Source organism: Pseudophryne corroboree, chromosome 1, assembly GCF_028390025.1.
Source record: "Pseudophryne corroboree isolate aPseCor3 chromosome 1, aPseCor3.hap2, whole genome shotgun sequence".
In the NCBI taxonomy this organism is placed as follows: Eukaryota; Metazoa; Chordata; class Amphibia; order Anura; family Myobatrachidae; genus Pseudophryne; species Pseudophryne corroboree.
In genome coordinates this window covers 333,004,924-333,028,713 of record NC_086444.1, presented here as the reverse complement: position 1 = coordinate 333,028,713, position 23,790 = coordinate 333,004,924, and the positions used below count along the sequence as shown (strand labels likewise).

General features: G+C 43.1%; 1 protein-coding gene across 27 annotated transcripts in view; it reads left to right on the top strand.

The window, feature by feature from the left end:
• The window catches only part of RIMBP2 (RIMS binding protein 2), a 1,046,283-nt gene that overhangs the window by 881,249 nt on the left and 141,244 nt on the right, over positions 1–23,790 (top strand). For 25 of the 27 annotated variants that reach the window (XM_063964621.1, XM_063964623.1, XM_063964618.1 and 22 more), the window contains one exon: positions 5,569–5,727. The exons of the other annotated variants lie outside the window; for them this stretch is intronic. In XM_063964621.1, the coding sequence (XP_063820691.1) occupies positions 5,569–5,727 (159 nt within the window). The remainder of the gene's footprint in view (positions 1–5,568; positions 5,728–23,790) is intronic. 27 annotated transcript variants of the gene reach the window in all.

Sequence of the window (23,790 nt, the reverse complement as noted above, 5' to 3'; positions counted from 1 at the left end):
AGGTAACTTAAGTAGTGCGTACAATACTGACACATGGACAAAGTTAAATATCGATAACCTGCAAGAAGAACCAAGTGTTAAATGCTGTTTTAATAAAAAAAAAAGTTGCACAAAAGTTACATTTATATTGAGCCGGCATCAGTAAAGGACTATAAATGTGACAACTATAGTGCTTTCTGCGGAGGAGACATTTCCCCCTCTCCACAGCTTGCCGGCCCCTCAGACAATGCCAGGCCCGGGTAATCCGTACCCACTCGCTCTACCCCTTGTCGACCCTGATAGCAGGGAGGGGGGGGCATGAGGTTGGTACTCTCTAGCTTAGGGCGCACAATTTTAATTCTGTTAGAGAATGTGTAAAGGACAGTTTTCTTTCTTTCTATTTTTCCCTTTCTGAAAGGTGCAACAGCTCAAACAGAATTCTGTTTTGTTCATGTGGTTTGATGTGTAGTTTTGCCTTGAGTAAATTGCATGTTTACAACTACGCATCAAATCTCTTTTGAAAATTGTTCTTTATTTCTCACTGTTGTCATGTTAGGCACAAATCTCTGCATGTGTGGGCAGAAAATAACCAGCAGCCTTCAGCACTTGCTTGGGATTGGTCACATTCGGTACTGCTCATGTGCTTATGGCAGCAGCCTGTCAGTGCGTGCAGTAATGTACATATTGTGGAGTGCCCCCATTCATCCGGTTTGCACAGAGGCACCTACATACTCGCAACATAGGTGTTGACCATGCAAACATATACTGGGAATATTACCATTACCCCTTTCACACCCAGCCTCCAACCTGGGATTTTGCCAGGGCAACCGAGGTTCTGGCTTGGTGTGAAAGGGTCCACCCAGATTGTGTGAAAGGTGCAACCTGAGTTATTTGCCCCGGGTTATGTTTTAAAGGTGCTGATTGGCTGTATCTCAAAACCTGCCTCAAGGCAATGACATGCAGGGCAGACACGAGTACGACACGGGTACAGTGTGAATCGGGATAACCCGTGAATAACTTGGCACATGGTGCACTGTGCGAGGCGTTTGAGCGGATAAGACATGGGTTGAAATTGTTCAGTAACCCAGGTCGGACTCTGGATTTTGGTGTAAAGGTGTGTAAAGGCAAAACATGAAGTATTCCTTTGTATTGTTTTCTAAAGGGAATAGTTGTGCAGTGTTTGACACGTGGATGTCACAATTACAAAACAGCTTTATTTTTAACATTTAAATTACTTGATGTCCCCAAAGACTCTGGGGAAGGATGTAGGTGCTTAACCTGAAGACTCACAGTTGAAAGGATTTTGATTGACTTAATAATCAGGAATTTCAGATCTTACACAGAATCTTGCTGTAGAATCATTCTTAGGCCCACAAATAGGCCATTAATTGAGATGTGCTCAGTGAAACATCTGCTCCTTATCTGTCTGTTAAAATGTTTATTGAGGATAAGCAACTGGGAAAAGGATACAACTTAATTGCTGGAAAATGATTATGGTAATAAATGTGTAATTCAATTAGTAATATGTAACATTTGTCAGTACTTTAACTATCGATTAGTCACCACATCATGATAAATGTGAAGTTGAAGAATATTGACAATTAGATTTGCAGCTAGCGGTGTGAAAATGACAATGTAATTGATGTGCTATGCTTCCTATGCAAAGCTTTGTCCCAGAACTTAATGCATAAGTAGACTTAAGGCTTCCAGTAACCTGGTTTCCTGGGAACCGATTCATATTCTAGGTAACGTCAAGTTAATGGAGATATATTAGCTTGACCTACATTTCAGGCAGCTATAGCTGTATTTCTCTAAATGCTTAGCTTTCTTTATTGAATTGTGGAAATTAATATTGTAGTTAAATAACCATGAAATAGCAAAACTGAAATGTTCAGGAGTCATGAATGCAAAATTAACTGTTGAATGGTAACCTGACATTGCATTACAGATCTTTTAGTAGACTTATCTTTTCACTCAATTGCAGACAGCTAAAGCTCCTCCCACATCTTAAAGACCATGGCCAAATGCAATTTGCTGTAGGTCCAAAAAGCTGATACTGCTTTCATATGAGTTGTAATTTCCACCCCAATCAATCAATCAATCAATCAATCAATCAATCCATCCACAAAGTGCATATCTGCACAGTAAGTCTGCCTAGCCATCAGTCACACTTGTCTTGTTTAGGTATTGAAGTTCCTCCCTCAGTTATTTCAAGCATAGAGGTTGATTCTAAGTTGGATGCAAATAGGCTGGGTTTGCGCGATGCTGTGTAATCCTGATTTGCTACATTATGCTAATGTGAGTTTCTGTTGGGCTACCTGCAAGGATCCCTGCGGCATCAAGTAGGAAGCTGCACCGCCCACTGTTTTTCCGTCTACAGCCACGACTGTCATTATTAATAGCGGTACTTGCACAAACCCCAGGCTAGGTGCAAGTCATCCATCTAACACAGGCTTCCCGGTACACACAACTTGGAATAGCACGGAGCTCTAGCTATAGTATGCACCCACGACACTCCCACAAAACAGAACACTTCCACGTGATGGCATTGTTGCTGACGAGCTCCTTCCACTAAACACCCATTTCTCTCAAAGATCCGTCTGGCTAATAATCTGATGGAGGTGCACAGAAATGGGTAACTTCAGTCTTGTACTAACGCTCGCTATTTGCGTCCAAGAAAAGAGATGCGCTCGGCTCAGAATCAGCCCTATAATAATCAGCCTATATCCATGTATATGGTGGCTTTACTTGCTCTTTAATAATTTTGTAGATAACTCTTTATACAGTAGGCAGATATAGATGGCAGCCTTCAGTAGTTTGATGTTTGTGTATCTTTTATTCAAATGTGACACCCCTTATTTGGTGGGATGTCAGAGAGGGTATCATCACTATTGTTCTTCTGGAACCTGCTTGCGACTGTATTGTCGGATGGGCCAGAGCCGTTCCTCTTCTAGGCTTCTCGTACCATAGAGACATAAGAACCGCAGAACCCAGTACAGTAATCACACGCTGTGAAGTGACGTTAAGTTTATTGTGCTGGAGCACTTTGTCACACTGTTACTGTACTGAATCAAAGTTAGAACATACAAGAGTGATACAATACCAATTATTCATGTAGTTACTCCAATTGCTTGAAAACACTCATTAATCAATACTATAGTTATCACAGTAAAATATCACAATACTTAATTCACATTTCCTATAACTGATAAACAATTACCTGTGGAGCCTGGTGTAGGTGTTGGCAGTTACTTAACAGAAGGCACTTTACTGCCACATTCAGTATTTAGTTCTAAGCTCCAATACATAGGAAGGGCTATATATATATATATATATATATATATATATATATATATATATAAGTGGACTCCCTTATTACAACCTTTGCAGTAAGCACACTCCTGCTAAGATCAAGTCTTTAGTGACTGCGCAGGGCTCCACCTAACCTGTAATACAGTGCTTAGGGTATATATATCCTGACACCAGCACTGGTCTTTACAGCATTCAGCACTTGACCTGTACAGTCTTTCTCCTCCCTTGATGCTGCAGTAGGCTCAGTGAAACTGGGCACTTCAAGCCCTTTTGTATTGCTGCCTGAAATGGAAGGGTAGATGCTAGAATTAAGTTGGAGAAAGGACCTCTGATGTCAGGGTGAGGAGCCACAACACCAGGAGGAGGAGCTAGGCCAGCGGGATAGTTCTACTATCCACGCCACCAACTACTCCCTTTAGAGCCCGAAGCGTTGCGAGCAAAGCGAGCCCCCGAGGGTACATTTCGGGTACCCTGTTCGGGCATGGCTCCTCCCCCTGGTGACATGGCTCCTCCCCCTGGTGACATCAGAGGACCTTTCTCCAACTTGGTTTTAGCCATAACTGACATGGAAGGGGTCCCCACCTCACAGGCGTTGTTACCCCGATGGGCTGTTGGTCCCCACTCCTCTTGCTGCTGTTGTACGAGGTCTTTGTGGCTAATCATCCCGCCCCCCATGGGTATCCAGCTTTCAGTCTCCACACCCTGTGCCGTCAGTTGCAACACTCTGCAGCACGCACACACACTACCGCCTCTGGTTTCTCCTGATGGAACAGCGCCTGGAGCAGCGCCTGTCACGATGTAGATGCCTGCTACCTCCTATCCTCTCTTCCTTTTCACTTTCAGATCACATAGTATACACGTGAAACCTCACAGCTGTCGGCTCTCAGGTCCTAAAGTCCCTCCAGTGCTGCAGTACATGTGGGGAGCTGAGGGAAAGTTAACCCCTGCAGCACCTGAAACATCCATCACACAAGGCAGCATTATAAATCCAGGGACGTGTAGGCAGGGGAGGCAGAGCCACCTCTGTCATACTCCCTGTCAGACTCCTTAGATTTTATATAGAAACGATTAGAATTTTACAAAGAAGATATTTATAACATAAACATCTTCTTTGTTTATTGTAATCCTTTTGATAGTTAACACTCACTAGCTTTGTGGAGATCCCTGGAGCTGCATGGAGACGAGAGATGAGGCAGCAATAGCTCTGCCTCAGTTCTACGGTCAGACCCTGCTTTGCATAGCTGGGAGCGGGGCCACAACATGGGAAGTAAAGCTGTACAGGAAGGTAGCTAATAGAAGCATCTATCCGAGTGTGGGTGCAGACCTTGTGCACTTATGGATTCTTGGATGTGTCATGTGATCAGGAAGTGCCCTGTAGTCGGAGCTCAGCCAGCAACAGCAAGAGAAGACATAGGTATGCGGGTAGGAGACTCAATGGACACTGTAGCTTAGTTTAGTGAGGTGAGTGTTACAGTGAGTAGGGGGTAAGACAGGCTCCCAGCATTCAGACCCATCCCCACGTGTGCCTCCCCAGCTATTCACCTCACCACACGTCACTGTATAAATCCGCATATAGGGTCCTTATGGGGATATCACACAAATGTACTTTGGTGTGTTGGAAACATGCATTGCTTATTTTTATCAGGAGTAATGTTAAAGACAGGAACAATAGTCTCGGTGTATTTTATATCTCATGAGATCACTCCCAGCTACAGATTGTGTCTGGCAGTGCTGTGATTCCACTTCCGATTGAAGATCAGTGGCAGGTTACAGGAGCTTTATAGGTTACCTATGACATTGCTTGTAAAATGCTCCTGATTACCCCCAAATCATTTGACTATTCGCCCTGCTGTTCTCATCTCTGGTTGTCACTGACTTCATTGTCTGACGTTTGCCACAACTTGAGCTATTGGGCTACTCTGACTTGCTTCTACCTTTAATCCATTGCTTGTTTATATGTTACGCTTCGTAACCTCTCCCTGACTTATTCTCATTCCATATTGCTATTAGCCGCTTGCTCCAACTCTATCACTATTCCTATCCACTATTCTATATACCAGCAGCTCATTCTGTAGGTTTACACAGCAGCCATGTGTAGTCATCAGAGTTTTGACCAGTGGGCTGAAATCACAGTACTCACCACCACCACCACACCTTGCTTGTAGGAGATCCAGATTTTAAATATTACCAAACTTTTTACTGATGATTCTCCTTTGCAAGCTTTTACCTAAAAACCACGAGTGGTTAATTGGTTTGTGCTTCTTTCTACGTAATTAGCCACACTACTGTCCCGAGGACGAGTATCACACTGAAAGCAGTAGAGGCTCTGATTTATCAGACATCTTGGAGGAAGATGAGGAGGAGCTTTACTCAGAGATGCAACTTGAAGATGGAAGCAGGAGGCGCGTCAGTGTCACTTCTCACAACACCCTTAAGGTAAGAGGACTGACGATGAACAAGCCGTCTGGATCGAGTTTCAGCAGATAAGTTGAGAGCCAATAACTTTATGTCCACTAATTGGAAAACAGTAGTTGCATTTGGGAGATGGTCTCATTCCTATGCATGGTTTAAACCTAAATCCAACTTTAAAGACAATAAAAGTGAGAACATTTGGGGAAAAACATGGCTGGTTTTTAACATATTGTACTGTGAAAGTAAATAGGAATAAACTTAATTCTAATTAAGGAATATACATTTGTACCTTAAACATTGCTAGATACTCTATTTACTGAATTCTCATTGATTATGTGTTATGTAAGACACGATTATTGTATCATTGAAGGTGCGTTATCCAAAACATTTTCTTGAGAATAATTTAGTAGGGCTTATTTGTGCTTTATCTTTACCTATATGCATATAACATTTGTATACAATACCATTAAAAATATTTATTAGTATTTGAGGAGATGATGTCACAATAATAATAATACTAATAATAATAATAATAATAATAATAAGGAAAAATGGCCCAGATGAGCTATATTGAAATTGTCTTCATTAAGAGAATATGAAAGTTACCGTTAGATGGTTAATCTCTGAAAAGAGTCTAAGCAGCTGTAAAGATGAAGCTGAAATGCTGCCTTTTGAGATGAGATGTGATGTGAAAGATAAAATGCAAAGTACAATTGGTTATTAGTATGTCAAAATAAAAAACAATATCAAAAGTATACATTAATCTCAAATCACTGCATCACATTCATATACTGTGTTACCCTAACAAAAAGCTCCACACAATGAACCATGCCAAACAACAGAACAAAATAATATTAAAACCAATTATCCTCTATAATAATATAGTGTAGGAGACTAAATCACATCACTAGTGGGTCATCTTTAGATTGACAGCCTCGTTACAGAAAAGCAATTAACTAAAGGACAAAATTGCAATGCATTATCCCAATCTAAAATATATACTGTAGGTACTTTTGACGTTAATGCAGAACCTGGTAGTTCTTCTATAGCTAACCAACTAATGAGTACAGACTAAAAAGCTGCTCGATTAATATACAGTGTCCGCTGCAGGAGCAGCTCATGCTATACTGTATGTAGTACTCTGTTGGACAGACCTGTTTTTTGTCTTTTCACCCTAGATTGTGTACTTTATCTCAGTTTTAGTTCACTTACAGTGTACTAGTTCTTAAGATTAGTGCTTAGTCTACGTTGCAAAGTCTATGGCACGCTTAGTGGGGTTATTTAGCGCGGTTTGAGGATGTGTTTGTGGACACATCTGTATTGCTGTTGGGGGAGCTTTGTAACTTGTCCATCTTACCACTAAGAATATATGTAGGGCAGAAGTGCAGGACGTATTTCCTTTTTATATATCTTATCAGGGCTGCCTTTAGGATACAGGTGGCACACCTGTATGAGGTGCAGGGAAATGTCCACCAGGCCTTTGGGAACATGGAGGGTGTGTGTGTGTTGGCATACCTGCCAACATTTTAAACATAAAAATTGGTACAAATTAGGAAAGGGGGCATGGCCACGGGTAATGGGGCTGTGGCCACGTCCCTTTTCCTGTACTTTTAATGGAAGTTTGGAGAGCCAAAAATCATCACAGACCATAAAAAAAGGTACTGTACCTGCCAAAAAGGTACAGTTGGAGGGTATGTATTGGGGGGTGGTGGTGGGTTTTAAAAGAGGTGGGAGGTAATGCCTTTTTCTCTAACGTCCTAGTGGATGCTGGGGATTCCGTAAGGACCATGGGGAATAGACGGGCTCCGCAGGAGACTGGGCACTCTAAGAAAGAATTAGTACTACTGGTGTGCACTGGCTCCTCCCTCTATGCCCCTCCTCCAGACCTCAGTTAGAATCTGTGCCCGGAAGGAGCTGGGTGCATTTTAGTGAGCTCTCCTGAGCTTGCTATTAAGAAAGTATTTGTTAGGTTTTTTTATTTTCAGAGAGCTTCTGCTGGCAACAGACTCTCTGCTATGTGGGACTGAGGGGAGAGAAGCAAACCTACTAACTGCGGCTAGATTGCGCTTCTTAGGCTACTGGACACCATTAGCTCCAGAGGGTTCGAACACAGGAACTTAACCTTGGTCGTCCGTTCCCGGAGCCGCGCCGCCGTCCCCCTCGCAGAGCCAGAAGACAGAAGCCGGCGGATGAAGCAAGAAGACGTCAAAATCGGCGGCAGAAGACTCCTGTCTTCACATGAGGTAGCGCACAGCACTGCAGCTGTGCACCATTGCTCCCACACTAACCCACACACTCCGGTCACTGTAGGGTGCAGGGCGCATGGGAGGGGCGCCCTGGGCAGCAATTGAGTACCTCCTGGCAAAAGCAGCATATATACAGCTGGGCACTGTATATATGCATGAGCCCCCGCCATTTTTTACACCAAATCGCGGGACAGAAGCCCGCCGATGAGGGGGCGGGGCTTCTTCCTCAGCACTCACCAGCGCCATTTTCTCTCCACAGCTTCGCTGAGAGGAAGCTCCCCAGGCTCTCCCCTGCAGACTCACGGTAGAAAGAGGGTAAAAAGAGAGGGGGGGCACATAAATTTAGCACAATAATCATATATACAGCAGCTACTGGGTAAACACTAAGTTACTGTGTGATTCCTGGGTCATATAGCGCTGGGGTGTGTGCTGGCATACTCTCTCTCTGTCTCTCCAAAAGGCCTTGTGGGGGTCCTGTCCTCATATAGAGCATTCCCTGTGTGTGTGGTGTGTCGGTACGCTTGTGTCGACATGTTCGACGAGGAGGGCTATGTGGAGGCAGAGCAGGTGCAGATGAATGAGGTGTCCCCACCGACGGCGCCGACACCTGATTGGATGGATATGTGGAAGGTGTTAAATGATAATGTAAACTCCTTGCATAAAAGGTTGGATAAAGCTGAAGCCTTGGGACAGTCGGGGTCTCAGCCCATGCCTGATCCTACAGCGCAGAGGCCGTCAGGGTCTCAGAAGCGCCCACTATCCCATATTGTTGACACAGATATCGACACGGATTCTGACTCCAGTGTCGATAGCGATGATGCAAAATAGCAGCCTAAAATGGCCAAAAGCCATCCGCTACATGATTGTAGCTATGAAGGATGTATTGCACATATCAGACGTAAACCCTGTCCCTGACAAGATGGTTTATATGTTTGGGGAGAAAAAGCAAGAGGTGACTTTTCCCCCTTCACATGAGTTAAATGAGTTATGTGAAAAAGCTTGGGATTCTCCTGATAGGAAAGTGCTGATTTCCAAAAGGTTACTTATGGCGTACCCCTTCCCGCCAACGGACAGGATGCGCTGGGAATCCTCCCCTAGGGTAGACAAAGCTCTGACACGCTTATCTAAGAAGGTGGCCCTGCCGTCACAGGATACGGCCTCCCTAAAGGATCCTGCGGATAGGAAGCAGGAAGGTATCCTGAAGTCTGTTTATACACATTCAGGTACCATACTGCGGCCGGCAATTGCGTCGGCCTGGATGTGTAGTGCTGTAGCAGCATGGACAGATACACTGTCTGAGGAACTGGATACCTTGGACAAGGATACTATTTTACTGACCCTGGGGCATATAAAAGACACTGTCCTATATATGAGGGATGCCCAGAGGGACATTTGCCTACTGGGCTCTAGAATAAATGCAATGTCGATTTCTGCCAGAAGGGTCCTGTGGACTCGGCAATGGACAGGCGATGCCGACTCTATAAAGCACATGGAGGTTTTACCCTACAAGGGTGAGGAATTGTTTGGGGACGGTCTCTCGGACCTAGTTTCCACAGCTACAGCTGGGAAGTCAAATTTTTTGCCATATATTCCCTCACAGCCTAAGAAAGCACCGTATTACCAAATGCAGTCCTTTCGATCACAAAAAGGCAAGAAAGTCAGAGGTGTGTCCTTTCTTGCCAGGGGTAGAGGAAAGAAGCTGCACCATACAGCTAGTTCCCAGGAACAGAAGTCCTCCCCGGCTTCCACTAAATCCACCGCATGACGCTGGGGCTCCACAGGTGGAGCCGGGAGTGGTGGGGGCGCGTCTCCGAAAATTCAACCACCAGTGGGTTTGCTCACAGGTGGATCCCTGGGCTATACAGATTGTGTCTCAGGGATACAAGCTGGAATTTGAAGTGATGCCCCCTCACCGTTACCTAAAATCAGCCCTGCCTGCTTCCCCCATAAAAAGGGAAGTAGTGTTAGCAGCAATTCACAAATTATATCTCCAGCAGGTGGTGGTACAGGTTCCCCTCCCTCAACAGGGAAGGGGTTACTGTTCCACAATGTTTGTGGTTCCGAAACCGGACGGTTCGGTCAGACCCATATTGAATTTAAAATCCCTGAACATTTACCTGAAAAGGTTCAAGTTCAAGATGGAATCGCTCAGAGCGGTCATTGCAAGCCTGGAAGAGGGGGATTTTATGGTGTCTCTGGACATACTTGCATGTCCCCATTTATCCACCTCATCAGGAGTACCTCAGATTTGTGGTACAGGACTGTCATTACCAATTCCAGACGTTGCCGTTTGGTCTCTCCACGGCACCGAGAATATTTACCAAGGTAATGGCGGAAATGATGGTCCTCCTTCGAAAGCAGGGTGTCACAGTTATCCCATACTTGGACGATCTCCTCATAAAGGCGAGGTCCAGAGAGCAGTTGCTGATCAGCGTAGCACACTCTCAGTCTCTCAGGAAGTGTTGCAACAGCACGGCTGGATTTTGAATATTCCTGCGACTCGTCTGCCCTTCCTGGGCATGATTCTGGACACAGACCAGAAAAAGGTGTTTCTCCCGGCGGAGAAGGCTCAGGAGCTCGTGACTCTGGTCAGAGAACTCTTAAAATCAAAACAGGTGTCGGTGCATCACTGCACGCGAGTCCTTGGAAAGATGGTGGCGTCATACGAAGCCATTCCCTTCGGCAGGTTCCATGCGAGGACCTTTCAGTGGGATCTGTTGGACAAGTGGTCCGGATCGCATCTTCAGATGCATCGGCTGATCACCCTATCCCCCAGGGCCAGGGTGTCTCTTCTGTGGTGGCTGCAGAGTGCTCACCTTCTCGAGGGCCGCAGGTTCGGCATACAGGACTGGGTCCTGGTGACCACGGATGCAAGCCTCCGAGGATGGGGAGCAGTCACTCAGGGAAGAAACTTCCAAGGGCTGTGGTCAAGTCAGGAGGCTTGTCTGCACATCAATATCCTGGAACTAAGGGCCATATACAACGCCCTGAGTCAAGCGGAGCCTCTGCTTCGCAACCAACCGGTGCTGATTCAGTCAGACAACATCACCGCAGTGGCTCATGTAAACCACCAGGGCGGCACAAGAAGCAGGATAGCGATGGCGGAAGCCACCAGGATTCTTCGTTGGGCGGAGAATCGCGTGCAAGCACTGTCAGCAGTGTTCATTCCGGGAGTGGACAACTGGGAAGCAGACTTCCTCAGCAGGCACGACCTCCACCCGGGAGAGTGGGGACTTCATCAAGAAGTCTTCACACAGATTACAAATCGATGGGAACTGCCACAGGTGGACATGATGGCATCCCGCCTCAACAAAAAGCTACAAAGGTATTGCGCCTGGTCAAGAGACCCTCAGGCGATAGCTGTGGACGCACTAGTAACACCGTGGGTGTTCCAGTCAGTCTATGTGTTTCCTCCTCTTCCTCTCATACCCAAGGTGCTGAGAATCGTAAGAAAAAGGAGTGAGAACAATACTCATTGTTCCGGATTGGCCAAGAAGGACTTGGTATCCGGAACTGCAAGAAATGCTCACAGAGGACCCAGGACCTCTGCCTCTCAGACAGGATCTGTTGCAACAGGGGCCCTGTCTGTTCCAAGACTTACCGCGGCTGCGTTTGACGGCATGGCGGTTGAAAGCCAGATCCTAGCGGAGAAAGGCATTCCGGATGAAGTTATTCCTACGCTGATAAAGGCTAGGAAGGACGTGACAGCAAAACATTATCACCGTATATAACGAAAATATGTTGCTTGGTGTGAGGCCAGGAAGGCCCCTACAGAGGAATTCCAGCTGGGCCGGTTCCTGCACTTCCTACAGTCAGGAGTGACTATGGGCTTAAATTAGGGTCCATAAAGGTCCAGATTTCGGCCCTATCCATTTTCTTTCAAAAGGAACTGGCTTCGCTTCCTGAAGTTCAGACGTTTGTAAAGGGAGTGCTGCATATTCAGCCCCCTTTTGTGCCACCAGTGGCACCTTGGGATCTTAACGTGGTGTTGAGTTTCCTGAAATCTCACTGGTTTGAGCCACTTAAGACCGTGGAGCTAAAGTATCTCACGTGGAAAGTGGTCATGCTATTGGCCTTAGCTTCGGCTAGGCGTGTGTCAGAATTGGCGGCTTTGTCATGTAAAAGCCCCTATCTGGTTTTCCATATGGACAGGGCAGAATTACGGACTCGTCCGCAATTTCTGCCGAAGGTGGTGTCATCTTTTCATTTGAACCAACCTATTGTGGTGCCTGCGGCTACTCGTGACTTGGAGGACTCCAAGTTGCTTGATGTAGTCAGGGCTTTGAAGATTTATGTAGCCAGGACGGCTGGAGTCAGGAAAACGGACTCGCTATTTATCCTGTATGCATCCAACAAGCTGGGTGCTCCTGCTTCAAAGCAGACTATTGCTCGCTGGATCTGTAACACGATTCAGCAGGCTCATTCTGCGTCTGGTTTGCCGCATCCAAAATCAGTGAAAGCCCATTCCACAAGGAAAGTGGGCTCTTCTTTGGCGGCTGCCCGAGGGGTCTCGGCATTACAACTTTGCCGAGCAGCTACTTGGTCGGGTTCAAACACCTTTGCAAAGTTCTATAAGTTTGATACCCTGGCTGAGGAGGACCTTGTGTTTGCCCATTCGGTGCTGCAGAGTCATCCGCACTCTCCCACCCGTTTGGGAGCTTTGGTATAATCCCCATGGTCCTTACGGAGTCCCCAGCATCCACTAGGACGTTAGAGAAAATAAGATTTTACTCACCGGTAAATCTATTTCTCGTAGTCCGTAGTGGATGCTGGGCGCCCGTCCCAAGTGCGGACTTTCTGAAATACGTGTATATAGTTATTGCTTAATAAAAGGGTTATGTTATGTTGGCATCTGTTGTTTGATGCTCTGTTGTTGTTCATACTGTTAACTGGGTATGTTATCACGAGTTATACGGTGTGATTGGTGTGGCTGGTATGAGTCTTACCCTGGATTCCAAAATCCTTTCCTTGTTATGTCAGCTCTTCCGGGCACAGTTTCCTTAACTGAGGTCTGGAGGAGGGGCATAGAGGGAGGAGCCAGTGCACACCAGTAGTACTAATTGTTTCTTAGACTGCCCAGTCTCCTGCGGAGCCCGTCTATTCCCCATGGTCCTTACGGAGTCCCCAGCATCCACTACGGACTACGAGAAATTGATTTACCGGTGAGTAAAATCTTATTTTTATTTGTACTGGGCCCCATGATTTCGGTTGGCAGCCCTGCATCTGAAAACTGGCTTAATACTGTCTGTGATACAGCCGCAGTTGCACACAGATTGTATTCATGCCTCATATCAGTCTAATCAGCGTAGTGTGCTTGTGCATCTTATTTGCATAGCGATGCAAATGTGATCCATTTTATGGGGAAAATGCACAAAAAGACGCTCAGTGTTAGTAAACGCAGTTACTAGAAGGGCTGTTTAACGTGACTGCAGCAAAGATGAGGGAGGATACAAGGTGTAAAAAGCACTACAACCAAATATGAAACAATAATAAATGTTAAATCGTTCCCACATGTATAACTCATACAGGGCTGCAACTAGGGTGGGGCGAGCAGTGTATCGCACACAGTGCAGGTACATTGGGTGCGGTAAGCCCGCCTCCTCGTACCTGCCCTGCTCCTTCTCTGCACTCCAGACTCGGAGCTCCGGGATCAGCCTCTCAGCGCCGGCATGTTTACAGCATGGAAGGCGAGGCCCCGCTACAACCCATTGTGCGGTTGAAACGTGTTGGTAACATGTGGACACTATCAGTTTTGTAATAACTAGAAGGAGAAGCTGCCTCCTTCCATGAGAGCAATATTGTGAACAAGCCGGGAGAAGTAAAGGGGACGTCCGGCTCAGACGAGGGCTAACTAGCGGCATTATCGGTTACGGAGATCCCGGGACAGTCATCATCCCGTAACCCTTTTTATGATCGCATTCATCTGGCATCCTGAAAGATCTGTTGCGCCCCGATACTTAAGAAATTGCTCAGGCTGTTAACATATAGCTTATGTGGAGACCGTTCTATGGAAATATTGTGCATGGTTTTTATGGAACTGTTTATTTTATATACATTGGATGAGCTTTTGAATACAGATTGTCTGAAGCATATTTTATTGGATACAATATTAAGAAATGTATATAATTCCCTGAGAGCATTTGGGATAATATACCTGAACAAAAACTAAAGCGCTACTGAACTTTAAATAGGATTTTAATACCTACCGCTGAGATTGGAAACTGTGTGGTCTGATCCCTGTCCCTGGAATCGTCTCTCAGCAGTGGCAGCTGCTACAGTTTGTGTGCTGCCTGCTATTGAAGTGTGGAATCTTATATAATATATATTTATTATATCATATATTGATTTATGCTTTATGTATCTTACATCTGCAAATATATTATAATAGGCTTACAAATTAGGTTGGCTCATAGCTAAAGGGGCAGAGATTAGCACTAGTCCAATCACACAGCAATGTACATTATATGAACATTCCTATACATATGCATGTGATTGGCTCATTAGGGTTTAGGAATTATATATCTACTTGTCCAAGAGATATGTCAAGGTAAAGTGTAATTATACTTTACAGAGATATATAATCCTGGCTCATTGACTATGTGGGTATGAATATAGCTACTGAAAACAATTACTGTCCAAGCAATACATCTGTGCACATGGTAAATATACTTTATGCAGGGATGTATCCTTCTGGCTCATTTGATATATCAATGCTCCATACCTTAGGGGTATAAATATATTGTCCAACTTTGCAGAGCCTTATATAATATATGCAGATTTGTATGATTTAGAGATTCCAAAAAATGAGTTTGAACCATGGAATAATAGCTCTATTTCAATAACACTTTATTCTAGGTATACAAAATACAAGATATGAAAAACACAATGATAATAAATCCTATAATTATTATTAACTGCAGTACATATTAAACAAACACAAACAATATTACAAACTTAAACAATTAACACACATACTGTACACTTGCAAGAATTATTGAGGGTTAAATGCATAGCTACCTTCTTCTGATGTTTTAGGATCCTTTCCTTGTCTCTTTCCCTCTGCACTAACTAAAGACTGCTCCAAACCCTGTCTTATATCCCAACTTTAACAATCCCAATTTACATATTCAAAGGTGTTGTAAAACATATCAGATAATTTGTTCAACAGTGACGAGCAGGGGGTGAATTCTGGAGTCATAGCGTCTGATATTTGTTTGTCTATCAAGGTTTTCCTTTGGTTATTTTGGAGTGTAAATACTGCTAGTGTTCATCAACATTTGAGACTTCGTTAATTCAATTGATCCTAGGAGTCATTGTCTCAAAGCAGAAGGCCGAATAACATACATTGCTCGGGATATGCAGATTCCTGATTGTAGTCTTAGGCACTTCCTTGCGCATGCCATTACCTGTGTGCCTTTGAAGTGACTAAATTGTCTAAACATTCAACTGATATATACTAGCCTATTTTATCTATTCCCTTACTACAAAATATATGTACAATCCTAATCATGGTTGAATATCACACTTATTATATTTGTTAGAATTTTGATCCAAATCTAGTACCGATTAAATCATGTTTTTCAGATTTGATTACATATGTGATCCAAATCTAGTACCGATTAAATGATGTTTTTCAGATTTGATTACATATGTGGTAACAGTCGCCCCCTTGTGGCCATGAGAAATTATTTTGATTGGCCACACATTAAACTAGCGTAATTGCTTCCAAATACATTTCAAAATTTCTTCAAAACATAACTTTTGTTGTAACCATAATATATACCATAAGTGTAATAATAATAACCATTATGATTTTAAAAATCTCAAAAATTCTTAGCTTACCTAACCTTATTCTACTTTTACTTTTAACTAAAGCAGACAAGACTGAGGTTTTTATTCAGTATTCATGAGGAAAACTAATTTCTACAGACATTTGGAATACCATAGCCCAATTGTAGACCTTTTTTCTGTATCTGGATCAGTACGTTTGGACATTTTTGCTGTTCTTGGCTGTAGCAATTTACTGGGAGAGTAATGTCATCTGCGTGGTTTGCTTGCCATTGGAGACGTATTACGTTTGCATCATGAAGGCAGTTGAAGTAGAATTCTTCATAGCAGCTGCTCCTTTGCTTGCCATTTCGCTGTTTGAGGCAGAGGGCTGTGTACGTCGAGTGCTGTGTCTTGAACATTCAGTACTTGTGACGACCCTCAGTAATGGTCTTTAGCCTTGTGCGTCCTTTAAATGTTTTTCCAATGCCGCAGTTGTGACAAGTGTCCATATTGCTTTTGCACAAACAGGTTGTGATTTTGAATAGAACAGGCATATATGAAAGTCTTTTTTTTTTCTCTTCTTTCTTTCTTTCTTTCTTTCTTTCTTTCTTTCTTTCTTTCTTTCTTTCTTTCTTTCTTTCTTTCTTTCTTTCTTTCCTTGTTAATAGTAGGTCTTAATTGTCTTCGGGCAATAGTACCACAAATGGCTGTGAGTAGTACACCTACTCTGTTCTGTATTTCCTCACTGAATAAATTACCATGCAGTCTTAAGTCTCCTTATTCTACCTTGAACCTATTTATACATCTCAATCTTAAATAACCCTATACCAGTTTAACCCATATAAAGGCGTTTTCTATCCTACCTATATTTGAACTAATAATTATTTAAAATGCTTTTGATGTGTATATAGTAACATCCTATCAATACAATAAATGAATACAATTTTGCTTCAAACAGATATTAAAGATCATTTAGGAATGGCTTTGACTAAATCTAATTCCATCCAGTATTAGATATTTAATTACTTTTGAAGCTTTTACGAAGGAAGCATAGGTAGTATCTATTGTGTAATATATAAAAAAAAACATAAAATATTTACAAGGTATATATGCAATGATATAAAATATATCTCAGACAAATGTTTACATATATGTGATTAAGGTATATGAAGGGATGAGACAGTTCTGTATAATCACAGTGATGAGATGTGCTGTACACTGTTGTGGGAGTGTACATGTAGTTTGAAAGATAAGTAATGATTACTTGTGATGAAAGGGTTGATGAAAACCTTCCCCTTTCTTGTGAAACTGGAAAACTCCTTGAGGATTTGTCCATATATCAGTCTTTAGGGATGCTATGTAGATTTTGCTGGATAGCAGCGATGAAAGGGTTAATGAAGACCTTTTCTCTTGTAAATTGGAGTCTTTTTGGAGTCTTGCACCATTCTGTATACAGGTTGCCAGGATTACTATGAATCAAACAAAAAGACATACAATGACTATCACAGATATTTATACAGTGATTTAACATAGCTTGCTATGCATTCTGTCCTATCTGCTGCATGTTATCAGGTACAGAATTTACAAATGTGTCTTTAAAGATTGAAGAACAAACAAACAATTGTTTCTGGAACAAACAAACAATTGTTTCTGGCCTGTGCCAATCTTTCCTGTCACATTGTGTGTCAATGACAGCACAATTGTCGCTGCAGATATGATGCAGGTTTAATTTGGAAACTGTGGCTGTTTGAACATCAAAGCAAACAATGGCTACATTGGATCTAACAAGTAAAGGAATGATACTACCGTATTCACTTGTGACCATACTCCCTTGTGATGCAGCCTGGGCCCAGGCTGTCCCCAACCATAGCGTTTGCTGCTTGCTGTGGCTCCTTAGTCTGGAAGAAACTTGGAGCTTCTGAAAAAACCTACTTTTGTGGGGAGAGAAACTTGTTAGACTTTGCCAAATATGTATTGCAGGTCCCAGGGCTTTCTGTCTTTCCACACCTGTAATAAAATGGTTATGGCACCAGGGCATAAAAACATTTTCATCCTGGTGATCCTTTTTGTCATTGTTAATTGGTGTGTGGGTTGCAGAATGACACTCTGTATGTGGTCTCTCTGAGAGCATGCAAACATTTGCACCATCACTAGATTTCTCTGAGTGTTGTGTCGGGGTTACAAAGGTTTGGGAACTTTGTTTGTAAACATGCATTCCTGAATTAATTTCATGGATTTTCCCTTTAAACGTGTTTCCAGGTGAATACATTTCAAAGTTTGCAACTCTGGTTGCCATGGGAGTTTTCACCATGGGGAACTTCCCCACCCCTGTGTGCACTGTACTGCTGCTATCAGTGTTTAAATCTGCTGACAATTCACCTTTGCCTAAAGGCATAACAAATTCTTCATTTACATTGGGAACTCTGAGAGTGTATTCAGCAGAATACTCATAATCTGAGTTACAATAATCTTCCCCTTTAGTAGAAACAGTATAGGGGACATCTCCTATTGCTGCTACCTCCTTTACATTAATGTGCTGTCTGATGATAGACACATCCGGCACATTGCTACTTTCTTCCTTTACCACAGAGGCTGTTCTGCTGGTGGTCTGTGTGACCATAGCAGACTCTGTGTGCTGCACATGGACAATGCTGTCCTGAGTCTCACCTACATCTACAATGTTCTCCCTTGTACTTTCTTTTATCTCCTCCTGAGAGGTCATGACAGTTTGCTTACAATCTGCCAGGCTTTTTGCTTCTGCCCCAAACTTTTTCTGTTTATTTTTCTGTTTAAGGGACTTAAATAATGAATGCATTTTTGCATTAATGGTCAGGCACGCCTTACGAAGACGTGAACCTGATTCTTCTTTACATTTCTGTTTGGCTTCTAAAGCCGCAGTTTTGCGCATTTTTCTTAATGCTACAGAAAACTTTTGCATTTTTAACATTGCAATCATTCACAATGCTAAATTTTTATATTCTTTGTTTTTAGTACCCACGGTATCCTCTCCTTAAGATTGACCGGTGTCTTAAGGTTAAACTCTAATACCTGGTACATTTATTTGGAAATACTCATTTCCACTGTGCACATTTTCTATTCTAGGCCTTTAAATTCTTTATTCTCATTTGTAACCTATTCCACTGTGATCTTGTACTTTGCCAGCAGGCTTATAGCCATTGGTGCTGCTTCCTAATAAATATTGTATTTAGTTTAAAATAGATACCAAATTATTCCATGGTCCCATCTGGGGTGCCAATTATTGAAGTGTGGAATCTTATATAATATATATTTATTATTATATCATATATTGATTTATGCTTTATGTATCTTACATCTGCAAATATATTATAATAGGCTTACAAATTAGGTTGGCTCATAGCTAAAGGGGCAGAGATTAGCACTAGTCCAATCACACAGCAATGTACATTATATGAACATTCCTATACATATGCATGTGATTGGCTCATTAGGGTTTAGGAATTATATATCTACTTGTCCAAGAGATATGTCAAGGTAAAGTGTAATTATACTTTACAGAGATATATAATCCTGGCTCATTGACTATGTGGGTATGAATATAGCTACTGAAAACAATTACTGTCCAAGCAATACATCTGTGCACATGGTAAATATACTTTATGCAGGGATGTATCCTTCTGGCTCATTTGATATATCAATGCTCCATACCTTAGGGGTATAAATATATTGTCCAACTTTGCAGAGCCTTATATAATATATGCAGATTTGTATGATTTAGAGATTCCAAAAAATGAGTTTGAACCATGGAATAATAGCTCTATTTCAATAACACTTTATTCTAGGTATACAAAATACAAGATATGAAAAACACAATGATAATAAATCCTATAATTATTATTAACTGCAGTACATATTAAACAAACACAAACAATATTACAAACTTAAACAATTAACACACATACTGTACACTTGCAAGAATTATTGAGGGTTAAATGCATAGCTACCTTCTTCTGATGTTTTAGGATCCTTTCCTTGTCTCTTTCCCTCTGCACTAACTAAAGACTGCTCCAAACCCTGTCTTATATCCCAACTTTAACAATCCCAATTTACATATTCAAAGGTGTTGTAAAACATATCAGATAATTTGTTCAACAGTGACGAGCAGGGGGTGAATTCTGGAGTCATAGCGTCTGATATTTGTTTGTCTATCAAGGTTTTCCTTTGGTTATTTTGGAGTGTAAATACTGCTAGTGTTCATCAACATTTGAGACTTCGTTAATTCAATTGATCCTAGGAGTCATTGTCTCAAAGCAGAAGGCCGAATAACATACATTGCTCAGGATATGCAGATTCCTGATTGTAGTCTTAGGCACTTCCTTGCGCATGCCATTACCTGTGTGCCTTTGAAGTGACTAAATTGTCTAAACATTCAACTGATATATACTAGCCTATTTTATCTATTCCCTTACTACAAAATATATGTACAATCCTAATCATGGTTGAATATCACACTTATTATATTTGTTAGAATTTTGATCCAAATCTAGTACCGATTAAATGATGTTTTTCAGATTTGATTACATATGTGATCCAAATCTAGTACCGATTAAATGATGTTTTTCAGATTTGATTACATATGTGGTAACACTGCAGTGCTGAGTAAGAGAAGTGGAGGTAGCCGGGGGAGAGGTGCATGGATGAGGTGATGAGGCTGGGGAAATGCAAAGTGGTTGCTGGCACTTGTCATTGTCAGGTCTGGAGGTGCGCTGGGCAGACAGTAGCACACTCACTACTCTGCTCAGACCCTGCCTGCAGGTGTGCTTGTGTGCTCAGAAGTGTGTGTGTGCATATCGGCTACAGCTTCTGAGCTGTTGTCAAACAGACGCATCTTGCATTTTTTTAAATGTGTACAGCAGGGATCATGAATAAGGCAGTTAAGGCGGCCGCCTAAGGCCTGGTGGGACCCAGGGGGTGTCACCCGCCACTGGCAAGTTGTATATGGTGAGATTTTTTGTCCAACACAGCCACAAGCAGTGGGCCAAGCCGTAATCATGGAATGTGGGGTGAGCCACAAGCAGGTGACTGGGGGGAGATCCCTGTTGACAGTCACATGATGAGAGATCAGAGGAAGAATGTTCTGAACTCTGATTAGAGGAGCTCTGCCCATGCTCATCTGACACCTGCGCTCAGCTGCTAGGGCTGGGTTAGAGCCATTAGGCATCCAGACAGGAGGTGATGGGAAATTTCACACCAAAGTCACTACCATGTGACAGCGGCTGGCAGCGAAGCCATAGATCATGGGCATTTGAGAGTGGCTTTTAGCACAGGTCATGAGGAACAGTGATCCCGCAGAGAGGGGGCATAATGTGAATAAGGGGCTTTACAGTGTGGTGTAATGTGTTTAAAGGATACTACTATGTGGCGTAAATGTGAATAAAGGGTACTACTGTGTGGCGTAATGTGAATAAAGAGTACTACTGTGTGGCGTAATGTGAATAAGGAGTAGTACTGTGTGGCGTAATGTGAATAAAGAGTACTACTGTGTGGCGTAATGTGAATAAGGAGTAGTATTGTGTGGCGTAAATGTGAATAAAGGGTACTACTGTGTGGCGTAATGTGAATAAAGAGTACTACTGTGTGGCGTAATGTGAATAAGGAGTAGTACTGTGTGGCGTAATGTGTATAAAGGGTACTGCTGTGTGGCATAATGTGTATAAAGGTTTCTACTGTGTGGCATAATGGGAATAAGGGGTACTACTGTGCATCGTAATAGAAAAAAAGATTGTACTACTGTGTCGTAATTTGAATTGGGCATACTATCGTGTGGCCACATTCCTTCCCTGCAAAACAGCCCCCTTTTTTTAGGTGCACGTTGTCCCTATTAAACATATTGCGGCAGGGGGGCACCAAAATTCTTTCGGGCACAGGGTACCAAAATGTCTAGTTATGGCTCTAAACTTATGTTCCAAACTTAATAATGTAACTAAATAGTGATAAGGAACAGTGCCTTCAGTGAAAATAATCCTGAAATGTGCATATCATATGCATACTAGGTGGAATATAGTTCACGCATTTATTAGCTTCTTTAAATCTTCTGGTTTCTCTTCTCTACTCAATAGTCTCAGAAGTATTTTTTTTTTATCATACAGAGAAAGAAGCCATATATAGTCAAGGCATCTTGATAAAGACCCATTGTGCGGTTGAAACGTGTTGGTAACATGTGGACACTATCAGTTTTGTAATAACTAGAAGGAGAAGCTGCCTCCTTCCATGAGAGCAATATTGTGAACAAGCCGGGAGAAGTTAAGGGGACGTCTGGCTCAGACCAGGGCTAACTAGCGGCATTATCGGTTACGGAGATCCCGGGACTGTCATCATCCCGTAACCCTTTTTATGATCACATTCATCTGGCATCCTGAAAGATCTGGTGAGTCCCGATACTTAAGAAATTGCTCAGGCTGTTAACATATAGCTTATGTGGAGACCGTTCTATAGAAATATTGTGCATGGTTTTTATGGAACTGTTTATTTTATATACATTGGATGAGCTTTTGAATACAGAGTGTCTGAAGCATATTTTATTGGATACAATATTAAGAAATGTATATAATTCCCTGAGAGCGTTTGGGATAATATACCTGAACAAAAACTAAAGCGCTACTGAACTTTAAATAGGATTTTAATACCTACCGGTAAATCCTTTTCTCCTAGTCCGTAGGGGATGCTGGGGTCCACTTCAGTACCATGGGGTATAGACGGTTCCGCAGGAGCCATGGGCACTTTAAGACTTTTCAAGGGTGTGAACTGGCTCCTCCCTCTATGCCCCTCCTCCAGACCTCAGTTATAGGGACTGTGCCCAGGGCAACGGACATTTTGAGTAAAGGATTTACTTTTATACTAATGGTGAGATTCATACCAGCTTACACCTCAACCATGCCGCACAAGATGGCATTCAACATGACACACGCCAACAGGCATGAACCATTTACAGCAACATGCTGAAAACAAATGAAACACAACTTGTGTAACTATAAGGAACAAAACTGCAGGTAAAGTATGCACTGGGTCGGGTGCCCAGCATCCTCTACGGACTAGGAGAAAAGGATTTACCGGTAGGTATTAAAATCCTATTTCTCTAACGTCCTAGTGGATGCTGGGGACTCCGTATGGACCATGGGGAATAGACGGGCTCCACAGGAGACATGACCTCAGGTCCTCCAGACCTCAGTTTGAATCTGTGCCCGGACGAGCTGGTTGCTGTTCAGTGAGCTCTCCTGAGCTTGCTGTAAGAAAGTATTTTGTTAGGTTTTTTATTTTCAGGGGGCTCTGCTGGCAACAGACTCCCTGCATCGTGGGACTGAGGGGAGAGAAGCGTCCCTACTCTCTGAAGATAGGTCCTGCTTCTTAGGCTACTGGACACCATTAGCTCCAGAGGGATCGTACACAGGATCTCACCCTCGTCGTCCGATCCCAGAACCGCGCCGCCGTCCCCCTCGCAGAGCCGGAAGACAGAAGCCGGGTGAGCATGAGAAGCAAGAAGACTTCGAAATCGGCGGCAGAAGACTCCGGTCTTCACTGAGGTAGCGCACAGCACTGCAGCTGTGCGCCATTGCTCCCACACACACCTCACATACTCCGGTCACTGTAAGGGTGCAGGGCGCAAGGGGGGGGGGGCGCCCTGGGCTGCAATTGGGACCTCTTTGGCAAAAGTTTAGCATATATACAGTTGGGCACTGTATATATGTATGAGCCCCCGCCAAAAATTGTACATTGAAGCGGGACAGAAACCCGCCGCTGAGGGGGCGGGGCTTCTTCCTCAGCACTCACCAGCGCCATTTTTTCTCCACAGCTCCGCTGAGAGGAAGCTCCCCAGGCTCTCCCCTGCAGAGACACTGTAGAAGAGGGTAAAAAGAGAGGGGGGCACATAATTAGGCGCAAAAATCACTATAAACAGCGGCTACTGGGTTAACATTATGTTACTGTGTTATTCCTGGGTTATATAGCGCTGGGGTGTGTGCTGGCATACTCTCTCTCTGTCTCTCCAAAGGGCCTTGTGGAGGAACTGTCTTCAAAAAGAGCATTCCCTGTGTGT